Source organism: Anas platyrhynchos, chromosome 22 (assembly GCF_047663525.1).
Source record: "Anas platyrhynchos isolate ZD024472 breed Pekin duck chromosome 22, IASCAAS_PekinDuck_T2T, whole genome shotgun sequence".
Lineage (NCBI taxonomy): Eukaryota > Metazoa > Chordata > Aves > Anseriformes > Anatidae > Anas > Anas platyrhynchos.
This window is the reverse complement of record NC_092608.1, coordinates 7,092,186-7,119,699: the sequence shown is the minus strand read 5'-3', so window position 1 is coordinate 7,119,699 and position 27,514 is coordinate 7,092,186. Positions and strand designations below refer to the sequence as shown.

Genomic DNA, 27,514 nt, shown 5'->3' with positions numbered 1-27,514 from the left:
AAATTCAGTGGGCAGATGGCTTTTCCTTGGCTGACAGCATCCTTGGCTGGAGCTGCTGCCGACCTCCGCGCGTGGCGAGGGAGGACGTGCCCAGGGAGGTCCTGCCCCTCGCTTGCCGGGGATGCAGCAGGATCTGGCTGCAGCCCCCAGGAAGGGGACGCAAGCTCCCACTGCTCTCTCCCACAAGCGCACGTGCCCTCGTGCTCAGCATCTGCAACGCTCCTCCAAAGCGACGCTGGCAAATCTTTTTTTTTTTTTTTTTTTTTTTTGTAGTGCCATCTCTATTTTGCATGGTGCATGCTCCAGAGCCACTCACGTGCATTCTCTCCCCGTGCTTTGCCCCGTTGCTGCCCCGTCCCAGGGCACACGAGGTGTGCTGCTGCATCCTCTGGTGGAGCAGTGCGCCCGGAGCCTTTGGGGCTTTTCCATCCATTGCCTTTTCATAAAAAAAAAGCCCTTTTGTTTGCCCAGACGAAGCTGCCTGCTTGCTTGATGCGCGTTAGGTCAGCTGGATCCTTCCCAAAGCGTTATGCAGCCCTCCGGGAAGCTTCACCCACCCACAGCACAGCTTTTTCCTTTAAAACAACCTCGAGCTCTGCCTTTGGCCAGGAAAAGCTGCCTGGGCAGGGCTAAGTGGGTTAAGGAGCCGTCAAGATGAGAAAATGAGGGCGGATGCGGGAGGAGAGCGGTGGGACAGTGGCTGACGATGGAGCCGGAGCCTCGGGGCCCCTGGTTTTGGAAAGGCAGAAAGCCCCATCTGCAGGCAGGGCGATGGCTTCTTGGCATCGCTGAAACCCGGGCTGGCTTATTAGCTGGCGCTCAGCTTGTCGCCTGAAATATGTTCCCATAAAATGTTCATCAGCAGCGGTCGGGTTTGTTTTACAGCCGTGTAAAATCAGAGCCGTGTTTTGCAAACATGAAAGGAGGGCTAAATATGTCAAGTTTTGATCGCAGCGAGATATTTATACATAGCCCTCGTCTTAGCGTTTTACTTCAGCTTCCGGATTCAACCTCTGGTGATGGGGGAAAAAAGGGGAAAATTCAAGTGTGGTTTGAGGCTGCTCAGGAAATTGCTGGGCTTTGCCCCAAAAGGGCAGGTTGCTCGTGTTGCGTGCCTGGGACTGGGCTTTGCAGGTTCCTGCCCTTGGGGCCGTGCCTGTGCTGCTTCTCTGAGCCCAAATTGCAAAGAAAAGCAGCTTGGAAAAAATTCCTTTGCAGTTGTTGTTTTGTTGGTGAGCGGATACTGGAGAAATGCTTCGTTTTTCTCCTTTCTGGAGGAAAATCACAGCATGCGGCGTTCGCTGGAGTGATGGGAGACACCTGCACGAGTCTCCTGCTTAAAGACAAGAGGTGTACGGTGGGAGGTTGCACAGCGAGGGAGAGGAGGAGCATCCCCTGCACCACGTGGAAGCAAAACCTGCTCTAATTCACCTGCAAATGCATGGCACTGACCTGGAAAACCGTAGTGTGTTCTCGCCAGCCTTTCTGCTCCTGCCTTTCCCTGGCAAATCTTGCATTCAGCTCAGGGTCACCTCATTTTCATCCTTTCCTACCAATTTCTGTAAATTCTGCTTATTGCAAAGCCTCTCGCCATCCGGGTAAATCTGTGCTGTGGAAGCAGACGGAGCACCTTCCCAAAACCCTCCTAACCATGCTAATTGCCCTCCTCCTCTCCCAACTAGGCCAATTTGGATATTCCCTTCTCTCTCCCCACCAGCTGCATTTTGTAGCAGTTTATAGCTGCCAGCTTGAATCCAGAGCACTTCCAAAAAGCTGTAAAGGAGGCGAGGATCTTCCCCTCGCCTTGCACCTTTCCCAGCTAACAAGCAATTTGGGGTACAGGGATACTCTGTGCTTCGTTTTTCTGCTTACACTCTCATGCACTGAACCCCATTTCTGAGGGTTTCATTCATTGAACCCCATTTCCACCTGGCTGCTGGAGCTCAGTTTTGGGGCAAATCCCCCAAATTCCCCTTTCCTTGCTGCAACAGGGAAGCCTGTGGAGTTACTGGCACCTCCAAAAAACCTAGAGGTGCTTCAGGGTTTGGCTTTAGGTCTGGCTGATTTTCTCCTTCTGGAGTTTGCTTTTTTTTTTTTACCATATTTTGGTTTCTTTGGACTCACGTGGGTCACAGAGTCTGGGAGGGATGTCACCGCCTTCTCTGGTGTTACAGACTTGTGTTACACGTCCTGGTTTTTCTTCCAAGAGCTCAGCAGCCCCTGCTATATGCAAGCTGCTATGTGCAGCCTGCCAAACGCTGTATGCATCGTGCAACACGCCGAATGCTGTGTGCAACATGGTAAGCAATACATATGCGATGTGCTAGATTTTATATGCAGTGTGCACAGTGCTGTATGCTATATACATTGCAGCCCTCCTGCGTGCACTCTGACTTATCTCTGGTGCCTTCAAGCACTTCCAGGCAAGGTCTTCCCTTCCCTCGAGTTGCATCCAGGCTTCAGCAACATGCAAATTCAATGGAGCTCCTGCATCGGCGAGTTAGTTTTTATGGAGCATCCACGCATGACCCTCATTATGCTCTTGTGAGCCTCTCCTTCCCATGGAGACGTTTTATGGCTTCACATGCCCCACCTGCTTTTTTTTTTTTCTTTTTTTTTCCTTTTTTTCCTGCAGATGGAAAGCTCTCCACCTGTTGGGATAAGAGCAGGTTTTACCTAATGGCTTGTGAATTGGGATGGAGCTGGGGTAAGGACTCCTGCAGACCTCCCGGGGAGGTGGGGAAGGAGCTGAGACCTCGCCCCCGGTGAGGATGGCGATGGCTGGGAGCTGCCTGCGACCACGCACAGGAAGGATGAAGCATCGCTTGGGACCCACCACTGATTTGCTCACGGCTTTGTTCTTTTCCCCCTATTTGCTTGATTTCAGTGACTCCAAGTCGGGCTCTTTGCCCACACACTGGGGAAGAGGAAAGCTCAAGGGAAGGCGCCCCCAGCTCCCTGGTTTTTAGAGGCAGGAGGCTCAGCTCCTGCCTTGCAAACTTCCCGGCTCATAAATCAGCCTGCAAAGAGCCGAGCCGGGAGGATGCAGCTGATGCGCCTGGGTTTGTTCCGTGCCAAACTGCTCTCTTTGCCCTTTTGTTTGCTAGCTGCCGAGGCACTTGGCGTACTGATGGGCTTGTTTTTAACTAATGACTGGCACTCACATTATCTCCCCGGCATTATCTCCTTCCCACTTTTCCCCTCTCCTTCCTAAAATAAACCGTCAATCACGGGCTTGTTTTCAGCACTGGGCTCCTGCTGCCTTTGGGATGGGATTCATCGCCCAAGTGCCAAGGGCAGGCGGGCTCTTAGAAAAGTGCAGGACAATAACCCGCCGCAGTGCTTCCCGCTGTGCACTTATTGTCACTGCCAGCCCTATATTTTCTGCACGTGGTGGCTGGGAGCGGGCACAAAGCCCGTAATAAACAGGTGATTGGGTACCGGCCGGCACCAAATGTCAGCGGAAAGAAAGGCAGCAATGCTAAAGAAGGGGTAAATGGAGCCATTTATATATTTTTTTTCACACATTTATTTATTTATTCATTTATTTAAGAGTGTGGGGCCATTTGGCACCGGGAAGGTTTGCCTCTGACTTGTTTCCGCTCTCAGATGGAATGGGTTTCGTCCCCCCGAAGAGCTGCACCAGGGCTGTCCCAATGCTTTTACCATTTTGGGGTGACCATCACCTCCCCTGCCCTTGCCGAGGCCACCCAGAGAGTGGCATCGCATCCCTGCGATGGCATCTGCGATGCTGATGAGTGAACACCTGGGCGGCGGGTGCTTGGAGCAGAAGCCAGTGCTGGAGCCAGTCCTTTGAAACGTAATTAGCGCTGTATTAGCTAGAAGCAAAACTATCATTAATAGGGTCCTGACAGCCCGGGAGAGGGAGGTTTTGAGCAGGGAAGGAGGCTTTCCAGCGCTTGGCTGGCTCCACAGCAAAGCCCTGCCTGCCGGAGATCGCCCGGCGGCTTTTTGGCTGCCGGAATCACAGGGCTTTACCCCCTGGCTCCATGGAGGTTTGGGGAACATCAGGATAAAGACACATTTCCCGTTGGAGGGATGCTGAAACGGAGCCCTTCCCAGCCTTGCAGACCACACATTTTGTCTCTTCTGGTGCCGGGAGCAAATCTCCATCTGCAAAACCCTTCTTGGCTGAAAGACTCAGTGTCCCGGAGGGCCAGAGAAGGGAGCAGGGATTTCACTCCTCTCCTACCCAAACCTCTGTATAATTTCCCATTTATATAATGCCTTCAACAATATACTTTGGAGGGGAGGGCAGAGGGGATTAGCGGCGGTTATTCCAGCCCTGCTCCGCCTCTCTGGGCTTGCAGATAAATCCTGCTGCTGCATCCTATCAGCCCAGGCTGGGGAAATGGGAGCTGCAGCTTCCTCCGCTTTGCACGTGCATTTGTACCCGTTTGTTTCTTTGCAAAGTGATTCGGGCAACTTCGGTGCAGGGATGGGCAGGAGCAGTCTGGGGATGCCCCTCAGTGGGGCTTTGCTTTTCCCTGTAGGACCGAAGGGGGACGGGGCGGTGGCACTCAGGTGTGCTGCCGTCTGTGGAGATGCTTTTTTGGGGAGCTGCTTGGATAACGCTGGCTGTGCTGGTAGCATCGCGGCTTTTGGTGGTGGGAGTGCTGGGAAAGGCTGCTCCCTTTCCCAAGGGGGTGTTTTGCTCTTGGTGCTGCTTGAAAGGAGGAAAATGATGTGAAAGGGGTGATTTCTGCTGGCGGTTGTGGTCATCACGGGAGGCAAGCGATGGCTCTGGGAGCCACTGGCTCCTCACAGGGGGCCAAGATGGGTCTTAAATGTGGGAGAGGGATAAAAAGGCTCTGGCTTTGCAAAAGCACCGGGATCACCCCGGTTTTGAGGTGAGGCAGGGGTGTGGGTGAGCTGCGCTCCCCAGCGAGCCTTCTTGTGGGTGTTTTCTTTTGAAAAACAAAAACAAACAAACCAACAAAAAACCCGCTTTTGTCGGAAGTGGCTTTTTTTCTGGAGGAGGATTGCAACGGCCAAGTGATTTCGGCTTCCAGCAGCAGCAGGAACATCCCAAGAGCCAGCAGCTGAATTTGGCTGTTTTTCTCGCTTTTCTCCCCACGTTGCATCGCAGAAGGATGCAGTGGCTCAGAGGGGGGACGGAAGATTTGGGCAACACCACTGCGGCCAGCACCTCAAAATGTGCATGTGGAGGTGTTGCAGAGGGGGGTTTGCTCCGTGATGGATGAACAATTCCGGCTGGACCTGATGGAGAGTCGCCGTGTAACGGGGAAATACTGCTCCAGAAAGGATGCGGAAGACACATCTCCAGCAGGAGCAAGGCACTTCCACTGCCGGTTGGGATTCCAGACAGGCAATCGTTTGTGGAGAGCAAACTCCAGCTCTTCAGCTCCACGCAGGCTGCCGTCATCTTACAACTTGCTTATGTGCATGTAGAGATGAAATATTTTCCACAAGTGCTGGCAGAGGTGGCTCTTTTCAAACTATATCTGCATCTCACTGCGTTATTATGGCCGGGATTGGTGCTTTTTTTTCTTTTTTTTCTTTTTTTTCTTTTTTCTTCTGTTTAAGGAAGTATTTGGAAAGACTTGATGTATGCAAACTGGCTGGAGATGGCTGGGTTTCCTTCTGACGGAGAGAGAATTTACTCCGCTGTAATTATAGCGGTGGCGTGGGAACGCAGCGGTGCTCAAGGAAGCCTGGTTTCCAAATTAAACCCCTCTGCTCGCAGAAATACATCTTCCTTTTTTTTTTATTTATTTTTTTTTTTTCAGCAGGAAAACACATCTGGGTGACTTTGGGATGGGAAATGGTTTTGCTGGGGCAGGATCTGGACACCAGGATGCGAGGGCTGCCCATGCCTCTGGGTTTTCCCAGTGCACCACGGCTGCTTTGTACCGTTTGTTTGCACAGACCCCCCCCTGCCTCCCACCCCCTGATCTGCTAAAAGCTTCCTGCTGTGAGAAAACAACCCAACTCTTTAAAATTTAAAAGGCTTATTTAAACAATGTTATCTCTCTTGGAAGGGAGAGAGCATATTGAATGGTTATATTTAGTGGTCGGTGTAGGACAAAGCAGATGCGGAGAGATTTTTAACACGGGGATGTTAATCACTTCTGCCACACTGCCTGGGAGCTGTGGGCACATGCATTGGTGTATAAATACATGCAGCACACCCGTGAGGATGAGGATGGGAGAAGCAGGGGGTGCACGCCGGCTGGGCATGACTTGAACATCCTTCCTTGATCGTCTTTTCACCTTTTTCCACCCCAAAAGTCAGCTGGATGAAGCAGTGTGTCTCCATCCCCATCCCCAAAATGCGCAGCAGGAGGGCGATGCTCTGGGTAGGCGGGGGGGTGACGGCAGGATGCACGACCCCAGCCTTTCTGCCCCCAGATGGGACTGGGATGGGAAGCAGAGCATTTTACAGGCTTGCAAATGGGCTGTTTAACAAATCCTGCTGTCCTCTCCCTGCCGGCGAGCCGCGAGGAAAGCCTACCGCATTACCGAGCCTCTATTACCCACCCTCGTGGGAGCACTGAATTAAAGGAAATATTTTATGATCCTACGCTTCGTTATGTTTTATTAAAAGCAGAGCATCGGCCTCCCCTGCCACATTCATCAGATCAGAGGCTCTGTTGTTTTTTTTTCCTCCTCCCAAGCTTTCGCTGCTCTTGCTGCTGTTTCTGAAGTAGCCAGTTTGCTCTCGTGGCGGAGCAGGGAAGTCTGAACCAGGAGGAAATGGGGCGGTTGGGTTTATCTGGGGAGGGCCCATTTCCAAATTGCTTGGGGATGTGGCGTTGTGATGCAGAATTAAGGGATGGAGGTGGGAAAAGTGGAGACACATGCAGGTTGCAGGGAGGTGTGGAGGTGTTTGAGGTATAGCCGGGGACCGGCATGGCCCTGTGAGCCCTCAGGATACCCCATAGAAAAGCTGCTTGGAAAAACCTCCCCACATACAGCACCTTTCCTCCATCTCAGGGCAACTAATCCCACGCTGGGAGGACTGATGCTCTGTTGCAGATTTGGGGGGAAAGACCCCAAAAACGCAAACACTCCCCTTGCAGAGCTGAAGTATCCCTAGCAAGCAGGGCTGGGAGTTCGCCTTATCAGCCCTGTAGATCGGCAGCGAAAAGCCAGCCAAATAATGATAGTCAAGCATGTCTGGAAGCAGTCAGGAGACAGAAAGGTATTAATTAGCAGTTATTTCTCAACGGAGCGGAGATGGATAGGGATTAAGGTAACAGCCATGTGCATCCTTTCCGTAGCGGCGGCGAAGTGCCGGTAAATCAGCGTTATGAATCGGTGCTGTAAGAGGGAGATATGTTTTAATCTTATTAGCGGCGCGGCATTACTGGGAGAGCAAAGGGATTATTAATCACGGAGCGCAAATCGGGGAGACAAGGGTGGCTTCAAATTAGCAATCCAGCTTTGTGCAGAGAGGGCCGAGAGGGGTGTCGGAGATGGAGAAGAACAGGCATCAGATAGGGGCTGAGGGGATGCGAGGATGCCAAGGAAAAGGGCAAAAAGCCCCCAGCAAGAGATGAGGGTGATGCTGAGGCTGTCCCCTGGGGTGATTCAGTGTTTTTTGCAGGGATAAAGCAGCCCAGCTTGGGGGAGAGGGAGCCTCGATTCAGAGCTGTTGGAAGAACAGGACCATTGCTGCTCTTCCTGCTGGTTTGGGGTCTGGCTGCCATCCCCCTCCGGGAAATTGGGGACAACCTCTTGGTGGGAAGGTAGCAGGGGGCAGGGGGAGCTCGGCTGTGTGTGTGGGGCTGGGTGAGGGATGAAGAGTGGACCCTGCACTGGGACTGTACCAGGACCTGTGAGGGTACCAACACTGGAGATCCTTTGGGATCACGCCTAGGATAACGCAGGACCTACAGGCATCCATCCCATCCTGCCACCCCTCATCCAGCCTTTGGGGGTCCAGGCTTTGGGGGTTTGGAAGCACTTTGCACTACTGCCCAGCACCAGGCTTTATTTTCCCCTTTTCTATGCCCGAGGTTATGCCCTTGGTGCATTAAGTTCAGAAGACGGAAAAAAAAAAAAAAAAAGTTGTATTTTTTTATTATTTTATAATCATAATAATAAAAACCCTTCCCAGGTAGAGCGTGCAGGAATTGATGGTGTGGGCAGAGCTTACAGACGGCAGGCAGCAGGGAGCAGGGAGTGGACAGCTCCCTCATTTGTCACCAATCACAAGTCCAGGATAATTGGATTGCCTGCAAATAGAGGAAGAAAGAAGCAAATTCATCATCTTGCTCCTACTTACCTCCTTCTCCTCGGCCGGCTTGGTGCTGGCGCAGCAAAAACCCTTGTTGGGACTCATAATGTGGTGGGAAACCTGACAGCAGCATCCAGACCTAAATCCTTATCCCTGCTCTTCAGGAAAATTAATTTTTCCCCCTTCTGCCCATCCCAAACCTCTATTTTTTCCCACTGAAGTTGGACAAGGAGAAGGTTTAGGGAGGATTTTGGTGTTTCAGATGTCAGATTTCAAAATTGCACTATTCTGAGGAATAGAGCTTGTTTCTAGTAATTCCCTTTTGGTACTCACATTTTTTTTCTCTCTCTCTTTTTTTTTTTCTTTTCTTTTCTTGATCTCAGATGGTTTTGTAAAGCAGTGGCTCTTGCCCTCCCTCCATCAAATGGGGAAACTGAGGCACAGGTGGGACTTGCTTCAAAAGGCACGCTTTGAGCTGCTTCCAGCTCTGCTAATTAGCTGAGGCTGGGATTATGGTTGAGCCTAGATTAACAAAGTGAGCTATGGTTTCAAATAATTAGCTCCTGGTGTCATAATCCTCACCCCGATGCAGGGCAAAGCAGCAAAGTGACCTGCTGCTCCAGCAGGCTCTCCCCACTTCACACACACACAAAAAAAAAGAGAATTGGGCTCTGCTGGGGACTTGGGAACATTTTGCCTAGGTTTCAGCATCTTTAACACATCATGCTGTGTTTGGAGCTCTAACAAACTGGGTTGGATACAAATAATTTAATAATTTGCTTTTTTTTTTTTTTTCCTGTTGTGCTGGTGGTGTTTCCCAATGAGTTGAGTCTACGGGGAGGTTTTGGCTCAATGTTTTTTTGGTGCTGGATGGAGACAAGACCCTGAGCCTGGTCCAGCCCTGGGGGATGCTCAGGGACAGCAACCGCACCCAGAAATTGCGTCTCCCTGATGCAAAACCAGGGAGAGACCAGAGGTGTGAGAAGGGGGCGACCAATGAGATGAAAAGCGGAGGAAAAGGGGGGAAAAAAAGCATATCCAATCCTTTGCAGAGCAGGCTGGGATTATGATCTGTGTTCTCCTTCTCTTACTACTCAATTCTGGATTAAACCTGCATCTGCGCCGGGGGTCAGGGAGGGGAAGATTTGCTGTGCAGTGAGTGGAGATCAGCAGATCTGCCAGCCTCGCCGTGGTGCTGCTAGGTTAAAACTAACTAAAAAGCAAAAAAAAAAAAAAAAGGGGTTGTGAGATTTTAGCATGCACAAACCTGGAGGAGGCAGCTAAGGCTGCAGGGCAGCCAGGTGTCCTGGTCCATCAGCCTGCATCATGCCCAGGTGTCAGGGAGGCACCGTGCACTATTGCGAAGGGTTTTGGGGTGGTTTTGGGGTGTTCTCAGTCTGTGGTGCTCCAGCACCGGTTGGGCAAGGTCTCCTGCTCTCTCACAAAAGGCTAGACTGGAAATACAATGTGAAAATGCCATGGAAATAAATGCAAAGTACCGCATTGCAAGGGAGGAAAGGTCCTCACTGCATGCTGCAGCATGTGGGAGAGCTGGTAAAGCACTAATGGGGTAAAATAAAAACGACTTTTTTTTTTTTCTTTTTTTTTTAGCAAATCTAGAGGTTAATTAGGATCAGCAATGAGGTGCTATTACAAAAAGGAAAAAGCCAATCTCTTCTGGGAGTTATTAGCAGAAGTGGTGCACAGGAGGGAATTATCCCTCTGCAATCGAGGCCAGCGGGGTGGCAGCACTTTGGGGCACGATGCTTTAAGGAAAAGAGAGCTGACAGGGAGGCGAGCCACAGGGAAGCGAGAAATCCTGCAGGAGCTGGGTTTGCCTGACTAGGGATGGGGAAAATTGGGGCAGGAGGGGAGGGACAGGCGTTTACAACCAGTGCAGTTTGCCTGGAAAGAGTGTCCTTGCCAAGACAGGTGGAATTTCTCACCCGTTGCACCTAGCCTGATTTTGCCAAAATCTGGCATCCATGGGGTGGAAATAAAGTTGGCGTGCAAGCAAACTCATTTTGTTTCAAGAATCAAGAATCTGCCTTAAATTGCTTGTGTGTGGTTTCTCAACCAGCACGAATAGCAATCAGCCCCGATTTGCATATATGCATACATGCAAACGAAGAGCACGATCTCCATTTTCAAAATGGGGCATCTGGGGCCCTGGCTGACCTAGGCACGTTTTGGGTTTTCGGTTTGGTTTTGGCACTGGCAGCTGCTTGCTGGCAAGAGGCTGAGAGGTGCAGGCAGAGCTGTTACTCCGAATCACTGGCACCGATGGGTTTGGGGGAATTTTGGCTCTGCCAGGCTCCATTTCCCTCCCCTCCTGGACCAAGATGTCACTGAGGACTCTGAAAACTCAGAAAAGCAGTCATGATCTCCAAATCCCCTGTAAATGGGGATAAAGGAACAAGAGCAACGAGCAACATCCAACCCTTCCAAAATCCCAAACCTAACAACCCATCGCAGGTCGTGGCCACCAATTTCAGCATCACGCCAGCAGCAATAAACCACTTCAGCACTGCACTAAAACACTGTGTTTTAATGGCAAAACCCGGAGTGTGAAGACGCGGCAGTAAAACACGCCCCTGCTACCCCAGCATCGTTACGAGATGAGGCGTGCATCGTACGCCGATGGCTTTAGGGCGATGTGCTGAGCACGCTGGTGGCGGGGGAAGAAATGATAAATAAAACTTTACTGCGCTAGAGTAAACGCTGCTAAACATACTTCACGTCTGCACGGTGGCAAGAGATAAATATTCAATCTATAATTTATTTACGTGGCTTCTCAGCCTGCGCAGTAGGGTCTGGTAGCGGCTAATAAAATACAATATATCAAGAAGACTTATCAATGCAGCAAACACGACCCTGCTGATAATTCGCATGGGGTGATGAGACTCATCTTCTCCACGTTGGCTGCTCTCCTTTGGGTTTGATTTACGGGTTTTGGGGCTCAGCAGGTGTTTACAAGTGGTTTTGGTTGGGTGTCTGGTCTTTATGGGTGTGCACGTGAAAAAACGCTCACTGAAGAGTAATCTCAGCATGCAACCCATGGGGATGTTGAAATATTTCCCAAATGGATGATATTTCCCAATCATGCCAGTGGGATAACCCCAAAACCCTGCGGCTCCTGGTTGTCCTCTGCCTATTACTCTCCTCCGAGCCTCACTTTTCTTGGGTTATCTTCCAAAATTGGCACTTTTCCATTATTTGGAGCCTCTCTCATTTTGTGATGGGTGCATTTGGCTTTGCGGTGGCTCAGCTCTCCCCAGGGCTGCTGCGGGTCGGGGTGGGCAGGACGCTGCTCTCGGCTTTCTGCCTGCAGGATTTCCACCATCAGCGTTGCACCTCGGAGTTTCTCTCTGGCAAATTGCCTGATTTTGTGTAGGGATCTATCTGTTGGGCATCCAAATGGAGCATCCAAGGTCACCCTGGGTTTCATAGCAGCGCATGGGCTGGCTCTGGCCGATCACCTGTCTGTTTTGCCAAACTTCCTCAAAACTTCCCATTTTTTCCTCTTTGTTTTGTGGCTTGCCACACGCTGGGTTGCGTTGCACCAGACAGCCGTACGTCCTGCTGTCTCCAGAGCAAAAACCCATAACCCGCTCGTGGGAATGACCGATTTCCCGGGGCTTTTACACAAACATCTCGCTTGACGGAGATGTAGTACAAGCGCTAACTCAGTGCCGCGAGTGAAAGAGCCAAGCGAGAAATGGGCTTTCTCATACTGTGCTCCGGTGAGCTGGAACAGCCTCGCTGATGAGCCTTGGCTGGAGAGGCGCGATGAAGACGTTAAGGCAGGTTTTGTTTCTGTCCGTGCACAAGGCGTGTAGCTGCTGGGGATGGCTCTGGCTGACGTGGATTTGTTTGTGGGGAGGCACACGCCGGAGGTGACAACAGGCTTGTAAAAAGCAGGCGTTTGCATCCGTTTTATTAGCTGGCACCTGGTGAAGGATGGAGCTGGTGTTTGAATAATAGGGGAACAGGAGAGGCAGAGGTGGGAATGCTGGAAGGAGGTGGAGAAGGGGCAGAAAATGGACACTGGGGAGGGAGAAGACCCCGCAGCTTCCCAAGTTGCCCAAATCACCCATTGCATTTGCATGCCCAAAGTGGCCCAAACCCCCTTTTCTGTGTCCAAGCTCATTTACTGCCATAAGACACAGCCTGAAGGATAGGGAAGTGCTGAAGCAGATGGAAGGATGCCAAGTCCTTGAACCTCGTTTATAACTTCCCTCTGGGCACGGCGGAGGGGGCTGGCACTGCCTGGTGGCTCAGCTGAGCTGGTTTGGGGGCAGTAAGGCTGCGTTGCAGAGACTGCTCCCTGTCTGCAACGTGAGGAGTAGTTTTTTTCAGTTCACAGTAGTTTTTTTTTGCCCAGCATAACCTATTTTAAGCCTTGCTTTTAATTTCTCTATAGCCTGTGCTGGTGCTGTGCCGTCCCAGGGCTTGGCTATGGGAACTTTTATGCTAGATCCAGTCTGTACCCATAAGAATGTAAAAAGGGCTGCAGTGTCCATAATGAGGACAAAACTGGTCTAAAATTCTTCAGGTGTGTCGGTGTAACTTTTTAGGAAGCCCTGGTGTGATTGTGCAGTGTTGGAGATGTTCTCCGTGATGCCAGGGCTGGCTGCACTCGGGTGGTGTTTGGGTACCATGGCTCAGCACGACATAAAGCTTTACTTGTTGGTTTGGGGATTTGGTTGGGTTTTATTTTTTGTCTAGGATTTTTTTTTTTTTCCGGAAGAAATGCAAGATTTAAAGAAAAAATGAAAAAGAAAGAAAGAAAGCTCTGAGCAGTATTCAAAAGTCCTGTCTCAGTTGGGTTTTGGAAACAGCGTTGGAAATAGTTGTAAGCTTTGTGGTTTTTTTTTTAGCATTATACACTATTTGGAGTGTGACACGGTGATAAAAATCTGACTGGCAGGGCTTAAAATGAAAACATTGGTTTGTGGAGTTTGCAAAGATTTTAATCATGAAATCCTAATTGAAGCAGACCCCTTAGGGTCTGTCTGTCCCCAGCAACCCTAATGAAGGGTCCCTCTATAACTGATGACGCCAGCGCCCTGCCTTTAGTGGTTTTCTCAGTTAATCTTGATTTAAAAGGGGTTGAAAGGCCAAACCAGCCACGCTCAATCAATGTATCGATTAAAATTATTGATTAAAATTACAAAGAGCTAACAAGACACGAGATACATCCGTAGGATGGAGGCAGCTTGGCGTAGAGTTCAATGTGCCTGCTGCATCCTACTTCATCAGAGAAAAATATTCTGTGTTTGCTCTCTATACATTCTCCCTGGCTCTACCACAGATAAGGATTTAGGTGCTGGTGTGGTCCAGCAAACCCCCATAAAGAATAATTAGTGGTGCAGCTGCAAAGTGCTTCCTCCTGCTTATGCAAATGGGTGAGGTAAGAGGCATCTAATTAAATGTTTGTACTTTAATACACGGCGGTGTGAAGGAAGATGAATTTTAATTACCGGCTCTTTAATTGTTTGGTCGGCCTGTTAATATCCTATTTACACAGCATTAATACAATTTGCTCTCTGCCAGCAGGGCTCTTCCTTGCGGCAGGAGTGAGGTTTTTCCTCGTGCTCTGGGTGGCCTTGTGACGACAGCTCTCGTGGTTTTGTTGCGTGAATAAAGAAAATAAATATAGCACAAATAAGGAAAAAACAGATTTTGCAAAATGCAGCACGTTATTTGGGTGGGCAGCAGTGGGTTTTAGGGATGCTAAGCCCTGTTGGTGTTCGTCTTTTGTTTTTTTTTTTTTTGTAAGGGAAACCTGGAAATTTAAGTAAAACTTAAATTTAAGTAAAACTTAAATTTCTGGCACAGCAGCCAGATCATCCCTTTAGGAACGTGAACGGGGTCCCCCCAGCCTCCTTTTTCCTTAGCAAAAGGGCCGTCTCCTTTGGATGCATGACACTGCCTCCATCTGTCACATCCAATTTCGCTCGCTGATGTTAAACCTGTGTTAAAATACTTTTTCCTCCATTTCAGTGGAAAAAAAAAAAAAAAAAGGAAATCAGTGCAGCAGCTTGCCAGGAGGAAAAGCTCAAGATTCAGTAAAATTTGGCTACTCTGTACTGGGACAGGTGCAGGTCCTTCACCAATTCTTGCCCCTCGCAGCCCTCCTGGGTTGGCAGGGAGAGGCAGCAGCACATTATAATTGTAAATTGCCTGGGAAGATCATAAATAAGGCATCAGTGGAGCTGGAGCCGGGGAGAGAGGGAGAAAGTATTTTGCTGTGCTCACAGGAACGGGAGCAACTGCTGGCATTTAATCTTTAATGAACAAGATGTTGCGAAGTGCTGCAAGTAAAAGCACGTTTGCTTAATGCTCCTCAGCACTGGCCCTGGCACCGTGTGCCATCCACATCCCGGGGCTTTGTGCGTGGCCATGGAGCCTTCAGCCTCACCTCGTGCACCAGCATCCTCCCCTCGTGCCAGCCGTCATCTTCCTCTGCTTGAGAGTGGGGAGCAGGATTGCCCCCTGCTAGTTTGGGGGCATTGCGAGCCTTTAGCATCCTAGGTGGCTCTTTCGCAAGCACTGCCTTAAATCCTCTAAAACCCTCTGCAAACTGGGGCTGTGCACCTGGCGGATTTCCTTGCGCTCGCTGCCGGGTGCCAGCGTGCTGCTGAAGAAACCCAGGAGGGCAAAATTGCAGAGAATAACACAAAAAAAGGCCAAGGAGAGAAAGAGCAGGGGCCGGGCTGGCATCACTTTAAAAGCCAGTGAGAGGAAAGGTGAGGAGCAGAGACAAAAGGCTGGAGGAAATGAGAAAGGCCAAAGCTCAAATGGAAGCAGGGAGACGCCAGAGTCAAAGGAAGAGAAAGGAACAGCAGGAAGCAGAGGGAGCAAAAGGAGGAAAAATGATGCAGAGGAGCCCTGCATGGGCTGGGGGTCAGGGGGCCGGTCACTTTTTTCCCCTCCCTCCCTGCATTTGCACCCCAAAATATCCTCCCAGCCCCGGTTTGAAGGTGCAAGTGGCAGGAGCTGGTGGAGGGCTGGGTGTGAATTATGCATGAGCCCCGCTAATCACGCGCTGATTAAAACGGGGATGTGTTAATAATACCTCGGGCTGGTGCCTCCGCGCGGGGGGACGTGGTGGCACCCGAGGGGTGAAGGAGACACGGCGGGGACAGAAGAAGGGACAAAACCCATTGCTGGTTTGGCGGTCACTTTTTGGGGACACGCCACCAGGTGAGAAACGGGTAACCGGGCAGGGCACGGGAGCACCGAGCGGTGGTCGTAGACCCACGATTGCTTGAGATGTAGCTTAAAACCAGCTGGTGAGGACGTGGAGGGCTGGCAGCACTGCAGGACCTGCTGAAATCTCCATCACCCCAAGACTTCGGAGCACAGCGGCGCCGGCGGCCGCCCACACCCTGCGTTCGGGGTGAAACCTGCCTCCTCCCTTGCAGCCATTCAGTAATTGAAAGCGCTGAGCATGTTACAATGTGCTGCTTTTATTAATGTGTCACTCCTGATTTAAAAGGACATTTCACTTATCTCTCCCTTCCCCCTCCCCTTTTTTTTTTTTTTTTAACTGGATGTCACAAGAATTCCCACTGCTCGCTATCAAAAATACTCTTTTTTTTTTTTTTTTTTTTCCTCAGGGATGCGATCTAATCAGAGGGCTGCATCTCCATAGGTCAGAATCTAATCAGAGGGTGGCGTGGCACATCGTTGGCTCTGAAATATGTCTTATTTTAAAAGAGCAAAGGGGAAGGAGAGGAGCTTCGGGATCGGGAGCTGCTCGCAGGTGGTGGCAGATGCCGATAGCGAGGCAGCTGGTGGAGGTGTAGGGCCGGGCTCCTGTCCGTGCACAAACGGGGTGCTCAGCGGTCTCATATTCAATGCTGCTCTTTCCCCATGCCAATAAAAAAAAAATCCCAAATAGGGACCGATGCGGGGCTTTCTGCACCGTTTCCAAATGGGGTGGGTTCAGCCCCCGCTGCTGGGGAGGGAAGGGAGAGGCGCTGGTGGGGTTTTGCATTGAAGCCTGGCACCGTCAAGGGTATGGATAGCGTGCAGTCCTTCCTTTTTCAGGAACAAAAAGGGAAATTTTGGACCAGAAAGGAAGTGTAGACCAATGGCTTTAGCTCATTTGTGTTTTTCCCCATTCTTCTCCTCCCCTTGCTCTTCCAGCTGAAGAACAAGCTTCCCAAATAGGAAGAGCATCTTGCACAGCTCAAATTTAGGCTGAAATCGGGTGGTGTTAGGCTGCGGGAACCCCTCTGAACCAAGGTGGCTGCTGCCTCGGGACCCTCCTGTGCCCCCAGTACTGCGACTCTCCCAGCAGAGACCTGGAAGAGGAAGGGCCAAGTTTCTTTACTTAAAGTTGCACTTGAGCAGGAGCTGGGGGGAAATCCCGCTGCTGGAGCTGGGATGGTGCCTGCTGTCATTGCAGCCTGATGAGAGCATCTCCTGCCCTAAATGGCATTTTGGGGAGTGAAAATGCAGAGCAGAATCCATCCAGCTAATAGTTGGCCTGAGCGTGGGAAAACAAGTGAAGAGACGGGCTTTAGGCTGCAAAAAGCCTTTTTTCAGCATTCCTGTACTCTGATGAAGAGTTGGCTGTGATGTCTTAGAAAGTTCGATTATCACCCAGGGAGAAGGTTCTTGCTAGGGCATTGCTGGTGAGCACCGTCCCCGAGATCCTGCAAGTGCCCGCTGTGAAGCACATGGCTTTATTCTGCATTTTTTTACCCCCACTTTTGGAAATGCCACGCTTCTCAAGTCAAAAATGTGTTGGGAGGGTGCCAGCAGTGCCACTCTGCAGTCCCCCACCCTTGGAAAGCAAGGGGAAGGGGAGACGAGCACCAAGATTCACAAGCACCACCGCCGATGACAAGTACCCTTTTAAGAAACCCAATTAGCAGCAAACTGCAATATGCCAGGATGGCAAAGACCCATCTCGGTATCTTTTATTCCTGCCAGCAAAAGGTACGGGGAGAGGGGTGGTGAGCAAGCCGAAATCAAAGCTGGCATCAGCATCACAGCTCCGGTGTCTTGCCAAGAAGGGGCCGGGACATTACAGAGGAGATTTCTGTGGGGACACGCATCAAATGCATCAAACCAGCAGGTTTTGGATGGGTCCATCTGTATTGCTGCTTTTTTCTTTCTTTTTTTTTTTTTCTTCAGTGCCTGGCTTTATTTTCCCCGCTCTTTCCCTCTACACATGTACTTAGCATCTGGGGGGCAGACTCCTCTAGGGACTGAACATCTGCTTCTCCTCGCTCGCCTCCCTCACACTTGTGCTCTTCCCTTCCTTCTTTTCACCATCTTCCTTCTGGTGGGCTTTCGCTCTGAATTTGGCATCTGCTGCTTTTTAAGCATGCAGGGTCCCGGCCTCCACAACACCAGTGCAAGAAAGCAGGAGGCTGCAAAGAAACCAGAGCTTTGGCGTTGCAAAGTGCAAATGAATCCCACGGCGATGCGCTGTTAATTTTTGAGGTGCAGATATCCTCCCAGCAGTGCCAAGCCTGAATTACCCGTGCTGATGCTTGCACGTTGGGCATTTTTTTGGATGCTGTTGGTCCAACCCTGAAGGAGCAACCCTGTGATGGCTGCGTTTGGATTTGGGGTTTGGAAATTGGTTTTGAGCAAGGGGAGAGGTTGTAGCCTGGCTGACCTCTCCAAGCAGCGCTTCGGCAGCACATGGAGGGTGACAACAAAAAAAATATAAACCAATTCAGACTTTTGGAGCCATTTGGGGGTGTGTCTGCAGGGGGAGCAGACCCCAGTGCAGGGATTTGGGTGGGGATGCTCTGGCTTTGCAGCAGGGCTGTGGGCGATGCAAAGCAGCAGCTTTTGGCTCTGCCACTCTGCAGTGCATTTTCTCCCCTGTGCCTCGGTTTACCCCCTGAAAAACCAGGCAGAGCAAGGCCACGGGGATCGCCTTCAAGCACCAGAGCCAAGCTGGGACTTCTGCATTTTTATGCCATGCAGGCACTGGGCAAAATGAAGCCTTAGCTCTGTCTTTGTCACCTGTCACTTAACTCCACTGCCGCCAGCTTGATTTGATGTCCCAGTTGATCCACACGGGGGGCAGGAGGGAGCCACAATCCAGCCCAGAGGCTCCCCACATTTGTTGACACACAGGCAGACCTTTTCCAGGCATGGAGCATAGCCAAGGCATGGATCCATCCCTGATTTCATTTTTGGAGCTGCACGGGGAGGATGCGCCCTGCTTTGCCCCAATCCCCCTGCTGCTTTCGTGCCTGTTGCTCTTTTTACAAATATCAAAAGTGAAGCGTGGAAGGCGGGGATGCGCCTGCAGAGACCTTGTGTGACCCTTCCACATCCCTCCTCCTCTTCCTTCTCCTCCTCCTCTCCCGTCTCTGCCATCCACGGCTGTCTCTTGCAATGGATGTGGTGCATGTAATTCAGCAGGAGCGTGTGCTGTGCTGGCAGCCACGGCAGCAGAAAGGAATTAATCCCTGCTTTTGCTTGCTAAAATAAACCCCGGCCAGGCGAAGAGCCGGTCTGGATCATCGTGAGAGCTGGTTCTGAATGACTGTGGCTTTCTGCGGTGGTTTGGGTTATGTCCAGCAAGGGGGGGAGGCTTCAGGTGGTGGTTGCAAAAGTGCAGATTCAAACCAAGCCTTGCTTTTGGTGGTGGGAGGCAGCTCGCCACCCGCAGAGCCCAAATCATCCATCGATGGCCAAGAGCATCTGCTGGGATGCTTCTCCTCAAGCAATCCCCACTACCACCAGAAAGCCCCAATTTCTCCCAAATTTCCACGCAACCACCTGGTTGCAGCAGCCAGGCTCCAGCACTGCTTCAGCACGTCAGGGCGAAGGAAAAGCAATGCAAAGAGGATTTTTTTTAATTTTTTTTATTTTTTTTCTGGTTGTGCCAGGCCATATCACAGGCAGGAGTGTGTGCAGTGCAAAACCACCAGTAAGTTGTTTCACAAATGGCACAAGCCTCCAGGTGCTGGCCGGTGCAGTGAGGTGATAAAATCGCTGGTCCCTGTTTCGGGCATCCTCTGCCAAGGGGTTTCGGTTCCTGTACCACATCCTGCACCGCTCCTGGTGATTTCCAAACCTGCTCCTTGTTCTCCCACCTGATACGAGCAGCTGTTCGAAAAAATAAAATGAAATAAAAGGATTTTTGCGGTGGATTAGAGGCAGTTTCAGGATGCCCTGGTTGGAGACGATGTCAAATGATGCTAAATGAAGGCTCGGATCCACAGGGCTGTCAATCTGGCGTTTTCTAGCAGCTGGAGGAAGTAGAGGACAATAAAAATTAAATGTAGTCGCCTGCCCTCCTGACCCCGGCTGCTCCACACTCCTGCAATAGGTTTGCAGCAAATGGAGGGGAAGAAGCAAGATGGGGAAAGGGAATGGGGAGAAATCTGGCCGATGGAGCCATCTGTGCCAGCAAGGCTTGCACGGGGTCAGAGCTTTGTGCACGGCTCAGTGCCAGCCTCCAGGTCCGGGCTGGCTTCTGGCATTTATGGGCAGGTTGGGCAGTGGTGCAGAGCTGGGGAGAAAAGTGGCAAAAGGGTTGTCCCTTGTGTTTTGGTGCCTTGGTAAATAAGGTCGGGAAGGGTTTTTTTTCCAGCTGGTACCTGTTTTGGTGCTTTGGGAGCAGCCCAAATGCCTCGCTGCAAGGGGCAAGGTGGCACGCAGGCAGGTTCACACACGAGGATGGAAGCAACGTCTGCTCCTCATCACAGAGCTGTTCCTGCCCCAATACCACTTGAGCAAAGCTCTGTAACCCTTTGCTGCTTCCTTCCCCAGCAGCTCACGTCCTTTTTTCTCCCTTTTAATCTCTTCCAGCCTACCTGACGGTCAGCATTGAGCCGCTGCCGCCCGTGGTGGTGGGAGACGCCGTGACGCTGAAATGCAACTTCAAGACGGACGGGAAGATGCGGGAGATCGTCTGGTACCGGGTAAGCGGCGCCTGTCCCCTGCCCTTGGGGACAGGGACATGAAGCCAGCCGGCTGCTTCCCTCCTGCGTGACATAAGGTCAAGGCTGGATGACGGAGAGAAACCCAGCCGTCTCCCTCGATGATGGGAATATCGATTCTGCTGCCGCCCCGCTGTCCTTGCACAAAAGCCAACGAGGCGGGCGGCTGGGCTCTGAAAAGCCAGGAGGGGAGGTGGAAAATGGCTTTGCAATCATCCCGAGGCTTTTTGGTGTGTTTCCTGGGTGGGCTCGGTGCTTGCTGGCTCGGTTCAGTGCGTGGGGTTGCTGCAGAGGGGCCGTGGTTGGGTTTCAGAGCTGGGGCTCGGATCAGCTCCACGGAGCAAAAAGGATTTTCAAGCTGAGGGGAAAATGCTGCACAATCAGGGGTGGTTTTCACACTGGGTGGGAAATGGTGCAAAATTGAAGGCGTTTGGTGCTCAGGGAATAGTCCTGGGCTTTTCCGTGCTGAGCCTCCCCATAAAGCTTTTCCCTTTCCTATCTCTGCCTGCTGTCCCTAAAACACTCACCCAGGGAGGATGCTGGTCTGTGGGTCTGTAGCATCAGCTTTTATATGGGGAGGGGGAATTTGGGCGCTGTAGTTTCCCCCTGCACCAGCATTACCCCATCTGCACCAAGCCTGCAGAAGCCTCCGATACAAAGGTCCAGGGCAATATTTTTGTCTTTCTCCAAGAGAATTGCAGGATACCAACCAACAGCAAGGAAAAAAAAATAAAGTGGGTTGAGCAGAGAAAAGCTAGAAGTTTTGCAGGAGATGAAGACTCAGCTCTTTGGTTTGCTCACAGAGGAGGCAAAGAAGCAGCTAATGGGGCTGGTGGTTTCGGATGAAAGGGCTGTCCTTCGCTGCAGGATGTTTTTTCTTGTTCCTACCGTGTTGTTTCTGCTCCCCAAATGATGAGTTTCTGTGCCTTAAAGCTCTTCTTCACAGCCAGCGAGGTTTATAAATAGGGAATGTTGCCTCTGTACTGATGTATATTCAGTTGCCAGCGCACGGTGTGCGTGTTTCCATTGAGTCCTGGCTGCTGTTTGCTATAAATACATGTGTTTAGGAGTGTAGGGTGCATAATTGGAAAAAATATTGAATTACAAAGCGAAAACCGTCCCATCCCCCAAAATGCAACTTTCATCTCCCCCTCTTTTTGGGGAGGAAGAGGCTTTTTTGCATAGTGCCATCTCCACCAGGTTTTTGCTTCCCTTTTCCACTCGGTAATATTGGATTAACCCACTTTCTCGCGAGCTGGGGCTGGATTTGCCTAATCCCCCTGCGCGGAGGCACGCTCGAGCCCTCAGCGAGGGGATGACGTGCTGGAGCAGCCGAGCAAACTGTGCTTGGGGAAGCCACGGGGAGAGTGGGAGGGAAAAAAAATAACCCAGCTTTTATTTTTATCTCTGCAAATCCCCCTTTCTTCCAGGTTTTTTGCCTTCCTTGCCTATTTTCCCTCATTTCCCAGGGCGCTTGCTGCATTCAGAAAGTTGTGTTTTGTGTTTGTTTTTTTTTTTTTTTTACAGGAACATCTTCAGATTTACCAAATTTCTGTTTCTTGTACTAAAGGGCATGACACCAGGGCACATCACTTCTCCCTGCCCTGTAGCCAGAGCCTCAATGGGCATCACAATATTGGGGTGACAGCCCTGGACCCCCCCGGCTGTTTTGGGGACACTGGGCATCGTGGCTGCCTGCTGCACCACCACTGCTTTGCAGCAGCACCTCACCCCGCTCCTAATTTTGATGCTTTTTCCCCTTTCTCTCCTGTTTTGTCTCACAGACTTCTGCAGCTGCCCTAATCCCCATCCCTAATCTCCCTGTGCAGGAAGGTGACGGATGGTGATGGGCACGCTGGGCTGGAGGTGCTGGGGCTGCGGAGTTATATTTACACCATTTGTAAATCATCCTGACAGTGCTTTTGTGCGTGGCACCGGAGCAGTCGTGCAGGGCAGCGCCGAGACTCGTGGGGGCTCCGGTTTGCCTCGTTTTATTTTATAGGAAGCAGAAAGAGCTCGTCGGCTTTCAGATGCAAAGCTTCTCCAGAGGTGTACGTGGCATGCAGGGGGGGTGAGACAAAAGCGGGGCAAACTCAGTGGCAGCATCGTGGTGTAGAGCACTGGGGTGTGTGCATAGCCCTTGGGGGGGGCATGCAGAAGGGGGTTTGTCCCTCACCACAAGCTGCTACGCTGGGTTGATTGAAATGCAGAAGGCTGGAGGAGAACATATGGATTGTGGCACCTGGGATGAGCAAAGGACACAGCATGCAGGGGAAGGAGCATGGACCCAGGCAGCTTCTCCGTGGAAAAACAGGAACATGTGCTGTCTGCAGAGGTGTTAATTAATATCCAAACTCCCCCCCTGTGTCCTCCACGGTGAATTTATCTCCAGAGGATGTGATTTGCCTGAGGACATGTGCAAACATGGGTTTGAACTCCTGGCTGTAGTCTTGCACGTTAGGCGAGTGCCCAAAACCTTCGCAGGAGCCGAGGGTAGTGGCATCCTTGCAAACGAGCTTGTAATGAGTGCGGGAAGACACAGAGCTGTCAAGCTGTTAGCTGGCTCCAATCGCAGCTGTCTCGGGGGTCGCTCTCAAGACCTGATTAGTATGGTCACTGCCACGCTGCAGCAAGTGATGGGGAGGGAGAAAATTACTTTTTGCAGCAGTGCAGAGCTCTTAAAAAAAAATACACACAAAAAGGAGAGGGAGGGAAGTCCTCCGGGTCTGTGCTGGCTCTGCATGGGCATCTGTCAGCACTGAGCCTGTGCACACAGCTCGGGCCTTGGAGGAGGTGGCAATTGCAGAAAGGGCTTGGGCAGGTTTTTGGTGTGTCCTGCCTGGGGACACAGTGTTTTTCCTGGGGACATGCAGCACTGGGGGCAGCGGGGAGCCCTCAGGTCCAGTGCCAGTGGCTCTCCCTCACATCATTAGTTTGGTGCTCAGGCTAATTAGCAAGAAGGAGAATAACAGAGAGCCAGGGACCGGCATTGTGGTGCCCCTGCACAGGCTTTGATCTCCATAGCACCCATGGTGCACAGCTGTAGCACCCATCGTGCACAGGCATTGTTCCTCATGGCACACATCACAGACAGGCTTTGCTTTCCATAGCACCCACGGTGCACAGGGACTGCTCTCCTGGTGCACCCGTGGTGCATGGGCATTGCTGCCCGTAGCACCTGTGGTGCACAGACATTAATCCCCATAGCACCCCTGGTGCACAAGCCTTGCTCCCCGCAGCACCCATGCACAGATATTTATTTCCATAGCACCCACCAGCAGGTGAAGGGGCTGTGCGCTGTGACCCCATATCCCCCATCCCACCCTCGGGCCATTCTCCCCACCCTTAGGGACACCACCTCTTGCTTGTATCCCTTGCAGGGATTGCAGAGCGTTTTCCTCCACTGAGGGGCTCGTTGGGCTGACCCCTACACCTCAAACGCTGTGCAGCTGCAACTGGCAAACCCCATGTGCGAGGCAGGTGGTGGCCGATGCCTTCCAGATGTTGGCGGTGCTGCCTGATCGATGGTGACAAGACGTGGTCCCCGCAGGGGCTTCCGCTGCCACTGCCCATTAGGAGCGGTGACATGTTGCAGCCCTGCGCCGGCATCTCCTGGTGGCAGCGTTAAAGTCACAAAAGGCTCCAGGGGAGGGTGATGGCAGGGTGAGGGATGCTGCGGGGAAAGCCTGCAGCAAAAAGACTGCAAATCTTGGGGGTGCTGTGCCCAAAGGAGCCAGGCTGGAGACAAAAACCATCCACCAGCACCTCTTGCTCCTGCAAAGCATCTCCAACATCTTGCTGGCCAAAATGAAGCACCGTTTCCAAATTTTCCAGGCGAACTGAGTTCCTGGCAGGTTGCATCTCCGATTTATAAACCCGCTCCCATTTCAGGACGAGCCGCTGGTTTTACAGCTGCAGAGAAATGCTCTGAAATACAAGCACGGCACTGATGTAGAGATCTTGGGGCAGTAACTGAGCGAGGGCTGACTCGTGCCATTCATCTCCATGCCGGCTGGGTCGTCTCCGCTGCCCGGAGATGATAATTTAAATGTCAGCATGGGTAACTATTTTAATTCCTCAAGCTCAGGCAAAGAGAGAAGGTCACACGCAGCAGCGTGGTGTATTGAGAGCCATGTCTGCGCCCTCTGTTATCACTCTGGCTTCGGGGAGCACCCCCACGCCTCCCAGAATTGCACGCACTCCTTCCACAGCAGGGGCCATGCACATCCAAGTGCACGTGTGGTTGAGCGGCGCTGGAGAGGCTACCAGCACCCATGCTCCCTTTTGGATGCATGGGAGAGGAGTGGTGGAGGTGAGCCGCAGTGCTCATTGTGGGATCAAACTGGCCAGGTTTGGGCAAAAAAAACTCAGCCACTCGGCTTCTCTGCCCCCAGTGGTGCTCTGAGCAAAAAAGCAAGGTGGAACTGAGGGGTGAGAGCTTGCCATGCTAGAGTGGTGCCCTGGGTACAAGCAGCACCTCCTATCCTTTTGCAACCCATCTTGTCCTCTAGAAGAGCTGCCTCCGTCCCCTCGGTCCCCCATCCATCACTCCCGCATGCTTATCTAGCACCCCGACGAGCGGCTCCAGCAATATTAATGGTGCAAGTGTGTTTTGGGGGCAGCAAACAGCTGGGTCACCGGAGAGGTGAGAGCAAAAGGGGGAGAAGCAGGAGGGGCTGCATCCGCACCAGCGGGAAGGAGCAGGAGGTTAATGTCTCCCTGCACAGTGGCAATCGCTGGGTTTTTGTCAGGAATAAGATTTTTGCTGGGGTTTATAAATAATGCAGCAGGCAGCCTGCAGCATCAGGCTGAGCTCGGCTCCAGTGCCATAAATGCACCTTTTCCTCTCCCTTCACCCCTTTTCCTTCTGCAGTGATGCTTGCAGGGGGCACTTGGTGTTGGGGCATGCAATCTGGGGCAGTCACTATCCACAGCTGCCAAGTTACCATCCTTTTTCTCCCCAGCGAGAAGCCGGGTTGCTGCCGAACCCCCGGTAAATTCACCATCAACTTTCTGTGTAGCTCCTCTCTCAAAAAAACCCTGACCCTGGGGCGCAGATAAAAGGCTGTAAGTAGGTCTAATCCCTGGAGAGAGACTGTTTTGTGTGCGCCTTTTCAGAGGAGCCTGTTAGCTGCCTGTAATCCCTTGGGACCTGCCGGGCTGCAGCGCCTTCCCTCACTGGGCATCCTCAAGGGACCGGGTGGGGGGGGGCATGGGGAGTGCCTCCAGCCATGCTCCTCTGGCCCCCTCCTTGGGTCTCTCTGGGTGCTTTCATGCAATGCTTTGGCTCCTCTGCCTTTGCCCACGTCTGGCCAGCTGTTCTGGGGGGAGGAATCCACACCTCTTGCAAAGCCTGGGATTGCAAACTTCTCCGCAGCACACAGGTACCGCCGCTGCCACAACGGGCTTTGCAAAGAGGTTTTTGCAAAACCAGGAGCTGAAACCAAACCCTGGCACTCAGCGTCCGTCCTAGAGCAGTGACTGCACTTGAAAGCAGCACAAAGGGAGAAAAATGCAATTTAAGCACATGGAGTGTGGCATCCCGGCTGGTCCTGTGCCGTGCCACTATTGCATCTTACAGAAATAACCCCAGAAAACCCTCCCAGGACTCACACCAAGAGCTATGGCACTTCTAGATGCAGCAGCAACAACATGTTTTCTCCTCCTTTGTCTGAACCTCCCCAAACCCAGCCCAGGGCGTATATAAAAGTCGGGGGGAATGGGATCTGTCCTTGAAAACTTCCCCTCATCTCCCAACGGACAGAGATTTACGGCTCTGATAATTCTTCGCGCGGCTCTTTATCCCATGTCCGTGCGAGTGTGTATTTTCTTTGTAATAAAAGCCTCAGTCTCGGCAAATAAATCTAAGGAGACAGTTTTACTGACAGCTTTTTTTCCCTCCTCTGTGCAATAAAAAAAGGGGAAGAAAAGATAAAATCTGGAGTGAAAGTTGAGTTTCTCCAAGCAGGGAGGAAAGTGCTGGGCAGGAGAGCCAAAAAATGCTCCTCTGCTGCTCTGTCACTCACTCCCCTTCTTCTGGGCCCAACACCAGTTTTGTTTCAAAAAGGACAATTTTTATCACCCTCCAATGTACTGATCTGAGCTGTTTCAGCTCCCCAAAATCACCATCACCAATCTGCGTTGCTTTCTCCTGCTTTTTTCCTCTTGTCTCTTTTCTTTTTCCTCTTTTCTCACAGTGGCCAGGGAGGCGAGGGGTGGGGGGGAATAAGTCAGAAGGCATTGCAGGGCTCGTGGAAGAGATGAATCCTCTCCAGTCCCCAAGAAAAGCCTTTTTCCAGTTAGAAATGACAACCTGCAGTGGATTTACTTGACAAGGTTTTGGTAGCGGGGGGCCATAGGGGTGGCTTCTGTAAGAAGAATCCAGAAGCTGCCCCATATAGGTAAGGGGCCTGCTGCTGGCCAGGTCTAGGCCAATAAGTGATGTTGTTTGTGCCTCTGTGAGAGCAGATTTAAGGGAAAAAAAATAAAAATAAAAATAAAAATAAAAATAAAAATAAAAATGCTGGAACAGCAGCTGGGAGAGAGAGAGGAGTGAGAAACATCCTTGCAGCCACCAAGGTTGGTGAAGAAGGAGGGCAGGAGAGATGCTCCAGGCTCTGGAGCTGAAGTTCCCCTGCAGCCTGTGGAGAGGCCCCTGGTGGAGCAGGCTGTCCCCCTGCAGCCCATGGGTCCCACATGGAGCAGATCTCCACGCTGCAGCCCCCCTGTGGGTGGAGGAGCCCACGGTGGAGCAGGTGGATGTGGCCTGGAGGAGGCTGCGGCCTGTGGAGAGCCCCCGCAGGAGCAGGCCCCGGGCCGGAGCTGCAGCCATGGAGAGGAGCCCACAGGGAGCAGGGGGTGTGGGGGGAGCTGCTGCCCGTGGAGGAGCTGTGTTGGAGCAGATTGCTCCTGATGGACAGACCCCATTGTACGGGCCCCATATTGGAGCAGGTCTTGAAGAGCTGCTGCCTGTGGGCAGCCCACGCAGGATCAGTTTGGGAAGGACGGCATCCCATGGGAGGGACCCCACGGGGAGGAGGGCAGAGAGGGACCATGGAGGAGCAGCAGGTGGTGAAGTGTTTTGCACTGACTGCAGCCCACATTGCCCCGTTCCCCCTGTGGTGCTCACAGGGAGAAGGTGGAAGATGGTGGATGGGGAGAAGGTGTTTTTGGTTTCTTTCCTTCGTTTCTCACTTCTCTAGCTTGCTAGTAATAGGCAATAAATTTTACTAATCTCCCTACTCTGAGTCTGTTTTGCCTGTTACAATAATTGTTGAGCGATATTCCTGTCCTTATCTCAACCCTTGAGCTTTTTCCATCGTATTTTCTCCCCCTTCCCTTTGAGGAGGAGGAGTGAAAG

The 27,514-nt window shown here is 51.7% G+C and overlaps 1 protein-coding gene across 2 annotated transcripts in view; it reads left to right on the top strand.

Moving 5' to 3' along the window:
• The window catches only part of IGSF21 (immunoglobin superfamily member 21), a 78,394-nt gene that overhangs the window by 43,507 nt on the left and 7,373 nt on the right, over window positions 1-27,514 (top strand). For both annotated transcript variants that reach the window (XM_072026826.1, XM_038166788.2), the window contains exon 2: window positions 20,024-20,136. In XM_072026826.1, the coding sequence (XP_071882927.1) occupies window positions 20,024-20,136 (113 nt within the window). The remainder of the gene's footprint in view (window positions 1-20,023; window positions 20,137-27,514) is intronic.